Below are 19284 nucleotides of genomic sequence, written 5' to 3' on the forward strand. Positions count from 1 at the left end.
TTCATTACAAATGTAATTGCTTTTGTGGGTGTTTTCTGGAAATTAAACTACCCCATGAGGATCTTCAGCTTCTCAAGTTTTAATGAATGCTTTGCTAAGCATGCAATACATGTCTCCTTTACACTAAGCAGTTTTTAAGCTGAAGAAAAAATCCTCAACTTAAGGGCAACAAATTATGAAACTGCAAACCAACCATTTAAATGGCCTATGTAACAATCAGAGAAAATGATCCATCTCTTTGTCTGTAATGCTGTATATTTGCAGTGATTGCTGTATATTTTCCAAATGCAAACACATACTGTTTGTCACTGATATTGCACAGCAGCCTACTGCAATTTTAGCTAGGGCTACTGGTGAATGTTTTCAGTTTCACAGTGTTCAAAGACTGAAAGATATATCTTTCCTGAAGGAAAATGTATGATATGAAATGGCTGTATAAATTTTAATGCTGAAATTAAATTCAAAGAGTATTTTATAGACGTACAATTCCCAGAGAAAGTTTTGAGCGTATTATCACAGGCAAAATATTTTTTTTTCCAAGTAGGACAGTCAATCACCTTCCCTTTGGCTTAGCTTTATTAAATTATTTTCACAAAGGAAGACAGTTCAGCAGAAGCAACACAAAAGCACATCACAAAATACAAATCTATGCAGAGACTTAGGAAACAAAAAGGAGATATCAGAGACAGAGACAAGTTAGAACAAAAATAGACCCATATTATCTGAAAAGCAAGTAACTAGAGTATTAGTCATTAGGTTGTTTTTGCAGGACTGTCACAGTGAATTCTTGTGATTTTTTTTTGTTTGTTTGTTTTTTCTGACATTTTATTTTCATGCACCTTTCAGGATACCTCATTACACCTGAAATAGCTAAAGTGGTCTCAGGGTGCATCTCACTGCTACCAAAAAATGAGAACTAAGTTGTGCTTTGTTCAGTTAATGATGCCAGAGAGGAGGAGGAGGAGGGTCAGCACTCATGCACTAATCATGTTTTTTAGTCTTTACTGACTGCCAAGATCTCCAGGCTTCATCACTTTGCATTTTGCAGTGTAGGAGGAATAAATAACATTTTCCTATTACTGCTGGGTCTCACAGCATGAAAAGAGAGGCACAGATCTTCTGTATAGTCGTTACTGCTATAGCTCTGCATAGTCTGCGGTTTCTGAAGAAGGATATCTGAAGCCTTCTTCAACCACACTTCAGGTAGCAAAGTGAAGAAAGATACCAAGAGGAGAGTGGCTGCACAGCTCCATTATACCATCACTGAATTCAATTCTGGGCTCCAAACTTGTAAATAACTCTCTTAGAGAAACTTAAATAACTCTCTTGAGAGAAACAGGGACTGAAAAGTAGGTATCTTCATTTCCAGTTCAGTCTAGATCCTTTGAAGATAGCAAAAATAAAGTTGTTATCCATTCTGGAGTGCACAGTAGAACTGGGATTAATCTTTTTGATCGTGCATAGAAAAGGAGAAAATATATTACCATATACTACCATAAAAAAAAAGTTGTTATATTAAATGCTACAGTGCATTACAATGCATAGAACATGTTTGCTAGGTAGGATAAATACCAGTTAGGAACCACTGTTTTACATTGATATGGTATTGTGTACTAAAAACCCACTTTTTTTTTAAATCCAGGAAAAATAGAGTCTTTTGGAGGTATACTTGAGATGTACATAATCTGAACCTCAAAGAGACTAGCAGGATTTGATTTATTATTAGAGCTGGAAAACTAAACTTTAAAGAGTTCATCTCACAAGCCTCTCATGAATTCAAACAGCTTCTGTTATTGAGTACTGAGAGGTAAATATGTCAGAGAAGAGGTAAAAGCATTAAACAGAACCATTCCTGAGTGTACTTACAGTTTGAATTAAGAAACCAATAAACCCCACAAGAGATTTTTTTTTTCCTTGCATATCTAAGAAATCCATTCCTTATTTCCCTGGATTCTTCTTTAAGAGGATGAAATATGTCAGAGACACTGCCATACAGCTGTTAATTAAGAGATTTATTTTGAAAATAGGGGAGTAGCAGCAATTACTGCCAAAAACCTGTGGCTTGTAGATCATCTGTTACTTAAAATGTTCCCTTTCAGCTGAAGGAAATATGATTATCCTCCATGAAATTCCTAGTTAAAGATAATTAACAGTTCAAATTTAGATACCCAATTATAATTATGTGTACTGCAGTAATATTTTACATAAATTATCACAGGATAGCAAACAATTATATTGAAATTCAACAATTTCTTCACTCTGAAGCACATATAAATAATTTTAATTTTTCAAACAAATGAATGGCTTTTAAAATGTAAGAATCTTTTCCTTTTTACAACTGACAAATGTCAATTATTTAGTGAAAAAGGGGAGGAAGAGCTAGTTGTCCTTTCACTCTAAAGACAATATTTTCCAGTCTCCTTTTTTCTTTTTACTGACACAGCAAGACACACCACAAATACTACATTTTCTACCCTCTAGTGGTCTAGATCATTCATCAGATCTGCCAGGCTTGGGCCTGGTACCTTTACAGTGTGCCATTATCCCCTTTGAGTTTTTCCATGCTGACAAGGTTCTTTGCCCTTTGATCCAATAGCAGGATGGACAGCTTAGTACATTAACTCCTTGGACAGAAGGCATGCCAGATTTTCATTTTTTTTTCTACCAAGAATTTTGCTCATGTCATTGCTGTAACAGTAAATAAACATACTCAGATACTTCCTTCGCTTATACCTCAATAGGTGCTCGTTTGCAAGCGCTTGACTGTTTGCATCAATTCTCCATGTACTTGATTATTGTGAAGTGGGAAGGCTATTCGAGAGCCTTACTGACATTTTGCCTACACAGCAGTTTATATTTCTCTTCTTACTGTGTTCTGCTGAATCAGGTCCTCAGATGAAGACGGCCCAGGATGATGGTGGTTTACAATTTGATTGTGGTTTTCTCAGTAAGAACACAACCAAGTGGTTGGTGTTACAAGTCCTCTTGCATTCTCCTCTTCTATCTTCAGATAATTTCTCTGAAAATTATACTTTATCCAAACTCACATTCTGGTGCTAACTAGATCATACTTAGTGGTGTGATATATAGGAGGTCAGATGAAAAGATCATCTGGTACCTTCTGGCTGCCAGTTCTGTGAACTTTTGAACAGTCCTTATTCAGCAAGCAAAATAAGCAGTGTTATCTGCAGAGAAACACCTTTGTGAAAACATGCTTTGTGAACTGGACCGACTTAAAGTGGTGACTCCAAGTTGATCAATCCCATGTATATCTGGTATTCAGAAATCTCATTCTGAGAATGGGAATAGGGAATTTATTTTGATGAGCAGAGAGAAATGATGTGCTTGGTCTCTACCACGCTGCTGGCTTGGATTGTATGACAGAATTTGCAGTACAGTTTCCGAATGGTTTATAGCCATGTTGCAAACAAAATCACTTGGACGCCTTTGACTGGCAGGTCTACAAAACCAGTAGGTCTACATTATGAAAAAGCAAAACATCTAGAACAGGTATAAAAATGAATGGAAATTGATATAATTTTTCATAAACTAATGTTTATTCATAACTGAGAGACCATCTAGGTACCATTAATATTATCTGCCGAATGCATATGCATTATTAAAGATTCTTTGTAGATAACAGTTTTAAGTAAAACCATATAAATGCAGCAAAAACATAATGCATGTGATTCCAGTGATTCCTTTAAAGAAATCCAAAACACACGTAACATGCACAGTGAATCTCAACTCTCTTCAGAATTTGTTCAGAAATGTACAAAGATTTGCAAATGTGGGATCTTTACTGGTGTTAAAATAGACCCATTGGCTCTAAATCATTTATTTGATCCTATTAGCAGATCCAGGAAATGGAAGTAAACCATAAGAGTACAAATCAAATATTGCCTACTCTTCTTTTCTCATAGCATCTATTCCTGTAAGACTCAATTTTTCCCTTTTCATTCCAAAATTCCCTTCATCTCCATTAATTTCTTTAGAAACCATAGCTGCCTTATTTAAAGAGAACAGTTCCATAATGACTTTCAGAAGGTAGAGGGAGAACAGTGAGGCAGTACAAGCCTCTAGTAGGGGTACAGACCTGGGAGCCAGGTTTCATCCTTGACTGAGGAAAGTCCTTCCGCTCTCTGCACTTCACCTTGCTTCCTTTGAATCTTCCTTGTATTTTCAGTTGCTAAGCTTTGTGGGACGATGTCCTCTCTGTATGTTTGCATAGCACTCAGAAAAATGGTACCCTGGTCTCAGCTGAGACCTCTGAGACCTGCTACACTGCAAATACTCCCTTTTCTGTCTTTCAGTATGTTTGCAAAACCTCCAGTGTTTTATCGAGCCCTGACAGAACATGTGGCTTGTCTTGGGAGGGGTTTTCCTGTGTTCAGCAAATTGTAGTGTCAGGACTTTGATTTGAGTTAGCTACACTAATTGTTAAAAATATCTCATTTCTTTATACTGTGTGTTTGATTCATTCCTTTCTCTTCTTCTAACACTTAAAATCAATTAAATAGTTTTGCCTGGAATTTGCATCAACATGTGTCTTGAGTTAACATTGTTTTAAACTAACAGACTGATTTTCTTATTTTCATTTTTGCCAATGTCTCCAAAGAGGTCTGGTTGGTATTTTATGTTGCTCTTGCCTTCTTTATATAAACAGAATATTAGTTTCTTATGATCTGGGACGAAACCAACTTTGCAGCAGTATTTCTGTAGATGAGGAACATTGCTTTGCTGGTTCTTTGGATTGTCTTCTTATGCAGAATGATAACTTTTATTACAATCTTAGGCAGTACCTAATATATTAGGGCATGTGATGTGTGTGTATGCATGTATTTGCATTTTCTCTGTGATGCAGTGAGGTATTGACTCTAGCTGGTGCAGAAAAAAATTTGCTCAAATACGTTTCTCCTGTTTTTGGCTGGGATAGAGTTAATTTTCTTCCTAGTAGAATCATAGAATCATAGAATGTTTTGGGTTGGAAGGGACCCCTAGAGGTCATCTAGTCTGACCCCCCTGCAGCGAGCAGGGACACCGCTAACTAGATCAGGTTGCTCAGAGCCCCGTCCAACCTGGCCTTGAATGTTACCAGGGATGGGGCCTCCACTACCTCTCTGGGCAACCTGTTCCAGTGTTTTACCACCCTCATTGTAAAGAATTTCTTCCTTATATCTAGTCTAAACCTACCCTGTTTTAGTTTAAATCCATTACCCCTTGTCCTGATAGTAGCTGGTATAGTGCTGTGGTTTGGATTTAGTATGAGAATAATGTTGATAACACATTGATGTGTTAGTTGTGGCTGAGCAGTGCTTACACTGAATCAAGGACTTTTCAGCTTCCCATGCTCTACCAACTGAGAATGCTTGAAGATGCACAAGTAGTTGGCAGGGAGCACAGCCAGGACAGTGACTCAAACTGGCTAAAGGGATATCCCCATACCATACAATGTCCTGCTCAGAATGTAAACTAGGGGAAAGGTGGCTCAGAGGCCGCTGCTTGGGAACTGGCTGGGCATCGATCAGTGGGTTGTGAGCAATTGCATTGTGCATCACTTTGTCACTTGCTTTGTTTATTATTATTATTATTATTTTATTTTATTTTATTTTATTTTATTTTACTTCCATTATTAGAAAGTTCTTATCGCAACCCATGAGTTTTCTCACTTTTACCCTTCCAATTCTCTCCTCCATCCTGCTGGGCAAGTGGCTGTGTGGTGCTCAGTCGTCACATGGGGTTAAACCATGACAGTCCTTTATGGCATCGGATGTGGGGCCCGGCAGGTTGAGATAATGACAAGTCTGACCAGAGCACGTTAGAACAAATTTGTCATAAACATTCATTATATTAGTTTGATATTCACTGATCACAATGTTGATTAATATTCTGTCAAAGTTGCCATGCTTGTTCTCAGGGTTGTGTTCTGTAACACCTTACCTGAAGTACACATTGTGCTGTTTATCACTGCTGGGAGCTGGGTCAGGGTTATTGTTTTGCTGTACTTTGTAACACTGGCTTATGATAAAATGGCTGGTCGTGAGACTAATTTGGTATTTGTACTCAGTGTTGCCGTCATCTCTGTACTTTGCAAGCCATCTCTTGGAAACTATTAGTAAGTACACTTTGTAGCTTTTCTCCTCGGAGAGCCAATTTACAGACACCTTCCCCCACACATCAGTGTTATCCACATTATTCTCATACTAAACCCAAATCACAGCACTATATCACCTGCTAGGAAGAAAATTAACTCTATCCCAGCCAAAACCAGGACAAAGTTCTACTGATTGACCAATTCGTCTGTGTGAATATCTTTTATAGTTCCAGGTTCTTGAAGAGTGAATTGTTTTTCTTAATGTTACTGATGGGCATCATCTTCAAAATACAGCCATCAAGCAAAGAAGTCGTCTACCTGGAGCGCACAGCAATCGAGTTTTCTTGGAATATATAGTTACCTTTATAATGCATACTTCCACATACCGAAGTGTTTAGCTGTTAATTCAGTGTTTTTTGCTGCTGATTCTGCACACACAATGACTATTGGATCAAGCAGCTCTTTCTGGATATGCATGCTTCTGGGTAAGGGAAGTCAGTCTTACAATATTGCAATGTAAAGCTGCTCTGCTCAATATTAGTTTCATAGCCACAAGCTAGAGCATCGTTATATTACTTTTCCATCTTACATTAGGCATAAGTTCCCCTGGAGGAGTGTTTGTGAGTCTTTCTTGCTGACCTTCAGTTTAGAGGAACTCATCAACTATCTAAGGCAAAACCTGCCTTTGTGATTGTGCAAGTACAGACCCTGCTGAATTTCAGTATTCATTTATGAGCACCTCCTTCTGGAAATGTGACAGATCCTGAAAAAAAAACAAATTATGGGGAAATAATTTTTTTAAAATATCACAAGGTTTGTTCTAAAGTCCATTTAGCTAAATCTGCTGCCACTATCCACCACACTGACAATTGCTAGTAAAATTGCCTGGCAAGTGCTAAATTACTAAATTATTAAATCCTGAATACAAGTCTGTATACAGTATATGTACACTATAGTTTGGGCAATATTTCTTTAAGCCCTCTATAATTGCTAGACATTGTAGATTGCCTGAAAATGAAGCCACAAAGCACTTAATGCTTTTGCCTGGGAATACTGTCTTTAGATTTCAGTTCATCTTCTTCTAAAGATCTAAAAACTAACCTGGGATGGAAAATGGAAATATGAAAATAAAACTAATTTTAAAATCATAGAATCATAGAATGTTTTGGGTTGAAAGGGACCACTAGAGGTCATCTAGTCCAACCCCCCTGCAGGGAGCAGGGACACCACTAACTAGATCAGGTTGCTCAGAGCCCCGTCCAACCTGGTCTTGAATGTTTCCAAGGATGGGGCCTCCAGTACCTCTCTGGGCAACCCATTCCAATGTTTTACCACCCTCATTGTAAAGAATTTCTTCCTTATATCTAGTCTAAACCTACCCTGCTTTAGTTTAAAACCATTATCTCTTGTCCCGTCACAGCTGTCCCTACTTAAAAGATTTTCCCCGTCTTTCCTATAGGCCCCCCTTAAGTACTGAGAGGAAGTATTTGAAATTATTCATTCTAGGATTGCACTTGATATTGAATATCCAAGACTGATTTAGTTTTGCCCACTCCAGTTACTCAACTGGAAAATGGAATGATGCAGATGAGTCCTGTCCTTGCAGTCTGAGGTAAGTTTATATGTGTTTCTAGTTCCAGAGATCTGCAGAATGGACAGCCCTATGTCTGCTCACACAGATGTGACTGTGTGTTGTTAGCTTTCAAAAAAAAACCAACCCAAAACCAAACTATGAAGAGCTGCAGATCTTTGATACAAAAGACAATGCCACACAAAAGAGAGCAGTGTTGTCTTTTGTTGTATTCCAGTGGCTAATCTAGCAAACGTGAGAGGCACAAGAGAGTCTACACTAGAAAGAAGAAGAAATGTTTATTTTTGTCTTAAGTGTGTCAGTCTACACTGCGTACTAAGATTTGGAGAGGATCTTTGAAAAGGGGAAGGGGGTATTCCAGTTTTCTGAGATATGTTGTCCGATCATAGATTGATTTTTTTTGCCATGGTGGCTATAGCCAGGTGCTCTGACTACGCGTCTTACAGCCTGTTTCTGTGTAAGACACACAACTCTTAGGAAAATACATTCATTTCAAGAGTGCCATGACATAGAAATGCCAGAAGAAATTATTTCTTCTTGTCTGGTAGATGGTCTGAAAGGGAAAGCAAGTTTATATGACTCTCAATGGTCTGTACACAAGAAGGTAACCCCATCTGCAAGAAATCTTTTATTTATGCAAGATTTTTTGTCATATTTTAAAGTTTGCCTCCCACTGTCTTCTGACAAGTATGGATTCCGGACTGGTTGGAAAAGCTTCTAGGAAATAATATATTTGATATACTGGTTTGATCAGCATTCTGTCTTGCTCCACCACATCCAGTCTAAAGAAGTGATTTATTTGTGTGTTTGAAGATGAAATGCAAATCTTTAGTAATTGCATTCAAACAGCTGTGTAGTACGAACTTATGAAACCACTCCATTGTACTGTCAGCTAAAATTGACCATCCCATAGATTTATAAGCAGAACACAAAGTAATTACTTTGTCACTTCTAGAGCTTAGGAACATGAGGAGGAGGGCATTTGAAAAGCCCTAGCAGGAGATTAGAAAAAAGATGCTTGTCTGACCCAGCACTGATGGTGATTTTATTCATTAAATTCACTAATGGCAGAATTAAAACATAATTTTGCATTATGAATGTGACCTGTTACCTCTTATCCATGTGCTTAGATTAGACATCACAAAGATAGGAAGTATAAAGGTAGTCAGAAAAAGGATTTCAAATATTTTGATAAATATTTATGCTTTTGCTATCTGTGCTTTAGATGCTTATATTCTATTTTGTCAGGAGCAAAATTGACTATAACATTTGTGGAGAAAATAGAAAATGTTTCACAGAGCTAGCTGTTAAGCTGCAGGACTGATTTTCCTACAGCAAAAAAAAAAATCTTTAAATGTTTTTTAAAGAGAATTTAAAAATGCATACTTAAAAAAAATCCATCCAGCATTTCTCTGGAAGGTGAACAGCTGCAAGAGGGAAGAAGTTCAGTACAGAATCTTGGTGACTGTCATCACTGCCAGTTGAGTATGGTCTATAGAAACAGGTTAATGGAACCTGAAAATCGCATTTAAATGTAATTCAGTTGCAGTACAAACTGACTGAATCCTTTTCTGCTTTGAACCTTAACTTTTTAGCATAGGTCTAAAATCAGACATTCTGAAGGTTAAGCATGAAAGAGGTTTTGTGACTCAAGTTAAAAATTTGCCTAAATGTTTAATTTAATGTGCAAGTCAAATCAGGGATTCTTTCCACAGCTGATGTCTCCCCCAGAAGAAAGAGGTAAATTGCTAAAGGCAAAAAAACCCAATTGCTATTGGATAGATGAACTTCTATCCATAGAAACCCATTATTTGCAGACATCAGATTATGTGAAAGCTGAGTATCTGTGAGAAGGAAGTTGATGTGCTTTGCAGCATTTACTTGCCTGAGTGCTTGCATTGCTACATAAATAACACCACTGCTGTGGAGAACATACCTATGCCATGGATCTTGTGGGACCTTTTCCCAGTTGGCCCCCAAAGTATTGTGTTTTTTTAAAAGTTTGTAATCATGATTGCTTTCTTAAAAAGAAAAAGAAAACAAAACCCCTCTCTGCCTAGGCAATTTGCTACATCCCTTGAGAATACTAAGTTGAAACAGAATCATTTATATGATTACATAGGGATCACCATTCAAATTATGAAACTCCCTCAGTTTTTTGCAGATGGCTCTTTTCAACTTACCTTAGCTCCTAATATCATCCTAGAAAGTCCAAGACTTTTCTGCAGTAGAAGGATCTTAAGGGATAGTATTGAACAGCGTTAATGACAAAATACTGTAATTCTATGTTTATCAGTTGCATTTTCAGGCCTTGGCTTTACCACCTTCTACTTAGCTGGAAAGTTACACTGCTTCACGGAAAATGGCCGGGGAAAGAGCTGGCGGCTTTGTGCAGCAATTCTTCCACTCTACTGTGCCATGATGATTGCCCTCTCACGTATGTGTGATTACAAACATCACTGGCAAGGTGAGCCATGGAGATAACTTTTTTACTTTTTTTTATAAGCCTTGTATTTATTTGTTTTGTTTTCATTTTTTTTACGTTAAATCACATGAGTTACAACATGATAGCATGCTATAGATTTTTGTTGCTCCGGGATTGATGTTGAGGGTTTCAATGTCTGAAAATGCTGCAGGTGCCCTTTACCAGTCTGTATTTGTATATACACAATATACATCATCATATTCATATACAAATATACATCAGGGGTTTTTTTACATAATCGATTTTTACAAATGTACAGCAGCGCCGTAACTGTCTGGGGTGGATCCAGCTGTAGGCTGGATCTGGCCCATCAGAGTAGCTCTGTTGTATGGCCTAGTCCTTGCCTACTGCTTTTCCAGGTTCCTGTTAGGTACCTGTTGCATATGTGAGTGATTACTAACGTGGTCGCATGTGCATTAGACTAGACGGAAGCATCTGTGTGTAGCTAGTCATTGCAAAGATGCACTCAGTCATTTGTCTATGTTCTGGTCGTTTGATGCACATGACGTAATACGCTATTTTTCATTCAAATCAAAGTATAGTGGGCATGAAATGGGTTCATGGCTCCTCCTTGAGAAGTTTAGAAGCTTCATACACCAAGCTACATCGCAGAAATTCTGCCCATGCTGTAAACCTTCCTGCAAAGTTTGATGTTTTCTGTTCTCTTAATTTTTTTGGCCAAGGTTGTAATTGCTCCCACTGTGTCAATTCCATACTTTCCAAAGTCAGGTCCCACTTAAGGAAGAGAAATATTTTATCTTTTTGTTATAACCTATAAGAAATTATTTTCCATAGCTTTGGGCTGCAAATATTTAAAGGCTGCTATTTTGTTATACTGACTGGATGTTAGCATGATGGATTCAGTATGGTACCATGCATGTGATATCAATGCCTATTCTTTAATTTGTAACAGCAAATAAATGCTGAATGTATTCAATATGGATGAGTAGGTCACTGAAACAGCATGCAGTGTCTTTCTTCATTGTAAAGTACCTCAACAAAGCTAAAGAAACCTGCCACACAGTCTTAAACCTTACCTTTGTGAGGGAATGACAGCAGCATTTGATATGTGGGCAAGTTGTATAAAATGTCTGCTCTTGGGTGAACCTTCATCCTTGAAAGTCTACATGTAATGAAAATGGGATATTCTTAAGTGAATTATCGACAGTCTGAAGGATGCTTAATCCTTTTTCATTTGCTTCTTTATTGTTTCTAGTGGAAGTTTTGGATCTTCATACTATGTGAGCATTCTCATGTAAATGAGGCATTGTTATAATATAATGTAACTAGAGCAGATACCTTTCAGGAGGTTTCTTAGTAAGGTTGAATTAACTAGCACTGACCTTCGTAGCTTCAGAGCTATGCTGCAGCATCCTCTCTTCCCTCACAGTAGGCACTTCTGGAATGCAACATCAGGCAGACCAGCGCATCTGTCACAAGAAGACTGTTGATTCAGAGCCCTTTAATATTCAGATGTGAGATGTAACTGATATAGAAGGCTATGCTATTTATTAATTACACACTTACATTACTAAGTTACAATTCTGTGACTGCATTCTAGTAAGTCAGAATTACACCACGCCTTACCCTCCCACACTGAGTCTTTCAGACACAGACCTGGTAGAGAGTCTGGCAGGTTGTTCTCATGGCTTCCCTCCAGCATCCACACATCAGTTCACTGCTATCTTTCAGCACCTACACTTCCACTGTCAGAAAATCCTACCATTTATTATTTCTTTTATCATTTCTTGACCCTCTTTTTCACCACGTTTGGACCTGCCTTTGGACCTCATGTCTCCTCCTAGGTCAACCAGCCTGTAGTTACTTTTTCCTTATTTATCCCCATATTCCTATCAGAAATACCAGGCTTGGTATTTCTAATACTGTTACATAGGTCATCTTGGCTTTACGTGGTATTGCTGGTATGGTATTGCTGGCTTTGCAAATTATACTCCCATGAAGGTCCCGAGTGGCCCTTTTGGCTATCTGTTTCATATTGGTTACATATTGCTTACCTGTTTTCTAAGACATATCATTCCGTTGGTTCCTCTACATAGTTTCAATTAAGTACAGCGTATCTCTGTCCCACTGAGCATTTATCTCATACTGCAGTCAGCATACCAGAGCAAGACTCATCCATGCTTTTTATTGCTCTGTTTTTTGTGTTTGTGCAGCATCATGTTCTCCCGTAGCTGCTTAATCACCAACCATTAGCCTTAACATGTTCTTTAAAGAGTCTCCTGGTTTCCTGCAGAGGCCTTGTCCTGTTATACGGCTCATTACTCTTCTTTGTTCACTAACACTGGGAGTTAGAGAGAGCCTCCAGCACAAAGCTGCTGAACTTAAGGTGGGTGCCCTGACAGGCTGGCAGGCATGGCAGGCAGGACAGCAAACCTCATGCTCAATGTGTGACACTCAGCTGGTTCGAACTCTCTGTTAGAGAGAGAGAAGTGTGAATGAATGTGAATGGAAATGTATAGGTTTACTCTCAAGTTTTGAACATTTTTGCAGTTTGTACTACCTCTTGCCAGGAGTAGAAATTATTTATATAATGAAACATGCTACAAGGCAGATTATTATGGTTTATTTTATATACGATAGAAGAAAACTACACCCAGGAGGTTGTGACTGTGTCCATTACAGGTGCTCATATTTTTGTCTTTGAAGTTTAAGGAGATGGAATAGAAAGCCTAGCTCTTCTCAAACTAAGAACAGGGCTGGAAGACATTATCCTGCAGGTGACCGATGCTTTTATCTGAAAGAACTATATTCTTAAGGGAGAGACTAGTTCATTCTATAATACACAGAACAGAAGCTCAGGCCTCGTCTTACATGCTCAGGAACATCACCTGATTGTGTTAAATTACTTATGGTGGCTTTGTGATAGAATCTTAACTACGCTGTGGGGAATGAACAAGGGCCATCAATACAATGTCCAAGACTTAGTATACTGTTGGTGAAAGGTGGAGTGGAGTATCCTTACATTAAAAAGCTATCGAGTGGGCTCAGAGCGTTAATATTACGAGTACTTTATGAGCCCTTTTCAGTTTTTGCTGGAAAATGCAGTATTCAAGATCTTACTGTTGGTCAATATTGGGATATTTCATTATGAATTGTGAATGTATTGACTGCTTTTAAGTCCCTAGATCTCTGTATAGGTGTATAACTCTGAAAAGTTAATTCACTCATTAAATAAGTGGAAATTTTCTATGAAAAAAGTAAGATAAATACTGAGACTGAAAGAATATTATTTTTCCTTTATGGACAAAGGGGAAAAAAAAAGAAAAAAAGGAATCTGTGGCTACCATGAACTCAAACAAATCACAGACTTACTGTTTTCAAGAACAGGAGCCAAAATAGCTGCCTCTGTGTTTGCTCAGTACCCCCAGTCAAGGTCAGTTAGCTAGAAATCTTCGGTGTAAGTCATGTAGTGAATTTGTATTACTGTGGTGCCCAAACTGAGGCCCAGAGTGGCATAATGTGCATGTAAGCATTTTGAAATAATTATCTAGGCAAGTTTTCAGCAAGTCTTTGAAATACAGGGGAATTTATCGAGAACTGGCAGTAATCTGATGTTTCTCCATAGTTAAAAATACTAATCATAGTCTTGACCTCATTGTTAAGCAAAATAAAAAAGCAGCTGCAACAGGATTCAATCAACCAGAGTTAAAGGAGGGTAATTTGAGAATTGCAACCAACATGGGTTTGTAGAAAATGAATCTTGTCTCAATAACTAAATATTTTACAAGTCGATCGATAGTTTAATGGTATACTATAGTGAAAATTCTTGTCCTTGCTACCTCTTGCACCATGGCATTTTGACAGGGGCAGTCTGAATGGTACAAAATCAGTCAGCTACCAGTATGGGTAGGATAAGCTTCTGTCTACTTGCAAATACTGTGTACACACAATCACCTTTTAAAATCTTAAGTACTTGAGTCTCTATTTACATTTGTTTGTGATAGATTTGTTATGTCCTTTTGCGTATAAGAAGAGAAAATAAGATTAGAAGGGATCTCCTAGGTCATTCAGTCTAGTCCTCTTCCTCAACAGACAACTGTGGCTTATAACCACATTTCTTAAATTTATCCATCTCAGTCTTAAATTTTTCAGGTTTTCCTGCTTATAACCACATGTCTTAAATTTATCCATCTCAGTCTTAAATTTTTCAGGTTTTCCTGCCCTATTCCTGTTAAAAGGCTCTTCAGAATCTCACTCTTCTGATGATTACAAGCCATCTCTTACCCACTGAAAATTGAACAACATGTCCTTTGTCCTAGTATATATACTAGAGAGACAAACTAGGGCATTTAGTCTGTATATAACTATTTTAGACAAAACTAATTTGTATTGATTAATCCTTCTTTGTCATGAGACGTGTTTATTACACTGTGGTTTCTTTGTAACTGAAAGTAAAATGCAGAAAGACAGATATACACAGATGATACAGTGCTTAGTAAGTCTTGTTAAAATAAAACATGGTGTCAAGGCATATTCTAGCCAGTGCCTTTTGCCTCACTTCCATTATTGTTTGTGTTCAGATCTGAGGCTTTCAAAGTCAGTGTGTATTTTCAGTGAAGTTTTGCTCTAGTTGCTTGAAAATGAAACACAAGATCAGGCGGGTATATTAGCAAGAAGCATGGAGTATGTGACAACAGAACAAATCCTCTTACCCTTCAGGTGCTATGCAGTTCCCATGGAAAACTTAAAAATGCCTGTGTGAAAGCCACAAATACCTCATTCAATGGCCTTATTTTATCTTATTTTATTTTATGGTAGGAGTATAGGGTAGTAAATAGCATCAAAGAAAAGAAAGATATTAAAAAGGTGTTAAATCAGTTAACAGGCATGCTTAGTATTTGACCTTTTAGGTGCTTTTAGGAAGAATTCACCCAGCTTGAAATTGTTCTTGATAGTTGTCTTTTTCAGGGGCCTTCCAGGAGCTGCAAGTGACCAACTTCCTGAAGGAAGATAATTTTCCATCCTACATCCTACTTGCTCCTTATCTGCATTGGAGAATGCCTTCTGGAACACAAAACAGTCAAAAGTAGATCTGGCATTTTAGCTGCCATCTTTGCTGGGAGTACTTAGGCAGAAGAAGGAGCAGACTGTAGTCAGTGCAATAGTTTGAGGTGTACTGTAAACAGTATAGTTCAACTTTATTTTTCATAAATAGAAAATCTGGTGGTGGTCACTGTAAATCATGGCAAACTGAACGAAGACATGGGTTGCCTACCCTTAAGGGTGAGCTGGAACATCATGAATGTTTAATGCCCCATGGAAACCATTCTATTTCCCTTGTTCATCTCCTGAAACATAGCAAAGCATCTACATTTTGGGTATTCAAAATGTTGGAGATGTCCCCCCAAAAATGCTGACTTTATGTATACTTTGTTATTGTGGTATTCAGCTCCAAATTCTTTATGAAAATTTGAGGTTCACATTTTCTGCATTAAACACTTCCAGGTCAAACAAAGGTCTTTTATTTACAGTTGTCACTACTGCCTGTCCTTTCCATGGTAACGTACTTCTGGTTTTGTTGCTTTTCTTATCTAGATGCTTTCGTTGGAGGGATCATTGGCCTCATTTTTGCTTATATTTGCTACAGACAACATTACCCTCCTTTGGGTAACACAGCTTGTCATAAATCTTACGTCAGCCTGCTAGATCAGAACTCTGTGAAGAAAGAAGAGAGACCTACAGCAGATAATGCTACTGGCCTGCCTCTAGAGGGAATAACTGAAGGTCCTGTATGACTTCAGGAAATGTGCAGAATGAACTTTTAGTCTTCTCACATTTCCTCCAAACTGGCCTCTTAACACAGTGTTTCTTACTGTATGTGGTTTTTTTCTTTTGTTTCTTTGCTTTTTATAAAGAAAAATGAAGTATTTTATTTTTAATGCCATAATATCATACTTTTAAAGTTAAATTTTTAGTTCATATTGACTTACTGAATTATCTGTTTTCAGTCTACTGCAAACAAATAGACTACTTGAGGGAAAGGGAAAGAATGTTAATAAAAACAATATCATGTGGAGAATGGTTAAGAGTAATTTTAGGAAGATGTGGTTGAGGATATAGTATATCTGGAAACAGATTTTCTGAAGTGTCTGCTAGAAAGTTCTGGTCATCATCAGCACTCATTGATTTTGATGGGTGATGAGTGCACACAGCACTTTTCATCAGATATTCAGCATCTGTTGTGGCCAGCCATTTCTTTATACAATTTGATAAGTTAGGCATCATCCTTATGCTTATCTTGTTGCCTTCTAACATAAAAATCTCCATATGCTAGTAGAACTTTGCATTAATTGTCAAGTTTTGACACAGTCATTCTGAGCTGCTAATGATCAAGCAACCAAAAGGTATGAATGGTTAAATGTAAGAGCCAAGCCTTATGCATTAGTAGTTCCACAGGATGATGCTGACATTCAAGAAATTCCACACTGTTAAAATTATCAGCTTGCAATAACATATATGTTCACAGGATGGATTAGAAACTTGGTATTACATCATTAGCAATTTTTTGAGAGCTCTTGCAGTAATTGTTGTCAAAAAAAAATGAAGAAAAGAACACCCATGACATTCAACAAGCTGAAGACTTAAAAAAAAATTTAAAAAATCCTGAAACTGTGAGGATAAAGAAACACAATGTTTTCTGTGAATCTCGGTATGCCATGTTCATTCTTGTGTAGCATTGGTGATCTAAAGAAATGCAAAGATTTTCATTTGTGACTTTGCTTGTGGTGGTCTCCAGCACTGTAACATATCCACAGGAATAGTGGAGACATTTTTTCACTAGACCTATTCCACATTTTCAGCTCACCAAGTTCTTGAGCATGGTGTTTGCAAAGGTTGGCTAGGTATCTGAATTGAAACTTACCTGAATCAAAACAGTGTTGGTATGGAGAAGATTACGAAGTGTATGATTTTAGTTAATTTATTATTGGTAGGATCCTGTTTTGTTATGTATGCACTATGCAGTATACATGACATTCCTGTGAAATGATGTACTTTTGGATGGCAGAATGTCAGATTCCAGAATTTTTTCTCTTAGATACCCTGTGAAAATGCAGGCAAGTGTTCCAGACCACATCTTAGCAGTTGAACATTTCTTAGCCAGAGCTGCTGATTAAAGTGATCAAGATAGCGTTGATCAACACCCATTATTACGGTGCTTTAGACTGGAGGAGACTGCTGCCATGATTATAATTTATGTGTTCCTGTTGGAATATGTATTGGCCTTGTAGGCATTTTGTGATTCAAACAGCTTAATGTCTTTATATAAGGCTTGTCATTTACTTTTCTCAAAGGTAAGCTTTGTAGATTTTTTGAGAAGAGCTACTTCCTGATTGGCAACACTTGAATTTTTATAGCATGTAAGTAAATTAGAATCCCTTTAAAAATAAATGTAATAATTGTGTACAAGAGGATGCAACCATATATAAACTTGTATGAAATTTGGAAATAACTATAAATAGGAAATGACATTAAGAAACAGAATGTAATAGGCACGAAGCCAGGAACGTTCTGTAGAAATAGGGCCTGATCTACTTGTAAAACTGATACCAGTTTGACTGTGTCAGTTAGAGGTAGGATTTTTTACTGACAGTTACATTATTCTGAGCTCTAGAATAGAAAGAGTTACCCAGACAGTGGTTTTGCTGGTGTATATATGCTAGTTCACAAAACTAGCATCAGCAAACCAAAATTATTCTGGCATTGCATTTGCGCTGGATTTGACAGAACACTTCTCTAGTGTAGCTGAGGTCTTATTCTAGAAATCCACGCCATTTAGTGGAGGTTTAATCTTTATAGAAAGTTTTTAAACCATCCTACAGAATTCTGTAACAGAGATATCATTTTCTATTACTTCATATGGGAGGATTAATGAAAGCCCTAGAGTAAGGGTATCATGTCTTAACATTGTACAGGGCTTAGCCATTAGCTTTTTCTTTCAGAAATCTTAAATGAAAATTAGAAGTTTAATACTGATGCATAGAGCATTTTGCATGTTTTTATATAGATCTGGTTTATTCTCAAAAATGAGTGGAGCCTCCTAACTGTGCTGTACACATACCCAGTATTTTAATGGCTTTTGATAGAAACAGGCTATCCTCTTCAGGATGGGGAAATCTTATACAGCCCTCAAAAGAGTAGTGGCTATTAAAAGATTGGAGTATGAAGTGTAATGCAGCATAAATACTTACATTGCAAGAGTAATTGGAGAACTTTGCAAAGCAGTAGAGAATAACGTATTTTAATGGGAATAATTCAATTGAAAGTAATAAAATAGACAATATAAAAGCTTTGATTAAAATGTAATTAAAATTATGAAGGACTTAATGAAGTGAAACTTGTGGAGGGATCTGATCTGTAGGCACTCTAATTACCAGTGCAAAGCATTGGGAAGGCATTTTTGTGGATCAGTGTATTTTAATGTCATGCTCTCTTGATGTGAAGGAAATGTAATGTTGTAACGCACCAATAAAACAACACATGAATGTGGGTTTGTACATCTATGTGTTATCATTTTGTTGAGAAGAATAAAAGTTACCAAGTTAGTTTCATTAGTAAACCACATATGGAGTATTATCAAAACCAAGCCCTAATGTGACATTATTGGTAATCAACAACAGATCCAAAAGTCATTACTGATACCACTAAAATGGAACAGCCTCCCCCCGTTAACCAAAATATGTTATCCAACTTTTATCCAAGACAGTGTAAGTCTGCAAGGTTGAAATTTTGAAATATTCAACCAGGTAATAATGCTAGGAGTGCCACAATAACAAATGTGATTAGACTAGAAAAGAATTTAAAAAATCTAATAGAACATAGCAGAAATATCCTGAAACCAAGAGAAGTGTCAGCAAAATGTCTCCATAGTGAATGCATATCTTGGGCAGTGTGTTAGGAATAGAGCGTTCATGCTGATTCATTCTCAGATTTTGCTGTGTGTAATTTACTCTTGATTTGGCCCTCTGTTTTTCCCCATGTATGCAGCAAATTCATTCTGTTTAATGTGGAAAACCCCCTCATTTTCCTTCTTCTTTTTCCATAACTAAAATATAGTGTACTATGGATTTTTTAAAAAAAAAAGCACCTTGTTTT

General features: G+C 37.2%; 1 protein-coding gene across 1 annotated transcript in view; it reads left to right on the forward strand.

Annotated features, from left to right (window-relative positions):
- The window catches only part of PLPP4 (phospholipid phosphatase 4), a gene marked incomplete at its 5' end in the record, with an annotated part of 40617 nt that extends 24691 nt beyond the window's left edge, over positions 1-15926 (forward strand). The window contains 2 exons of the mRNA XM_009641426.1: positions 9982-10152; positions 15727-15926. Coding sequence (XP_009639721.1) covers positions 9982-10152; positions 15727-15926 — 371 coding nt within the window. The remainder of the gene's footprint in view (positions 1-9981; positions 10153-15726) is intronic.
- Positions 15927-19284: the final 3358 nt, after the last annotated feature.

Source organism: Egretta garzetta, unplaced genomic scaffold, assembly GCF_000687185.1.
Source record: "Egretta garzetta isolate BGI_Z169 unplaced genomic scaffold, ASM68718v1 scaffold486, whole genome shotgun sequence".
NCBI classification, from domain to species: Eukaryota; Metazoa; Chordata; class Aves; order Pelecaniformes; family Ardeidae; genus Egretta; species Egretta garzetta.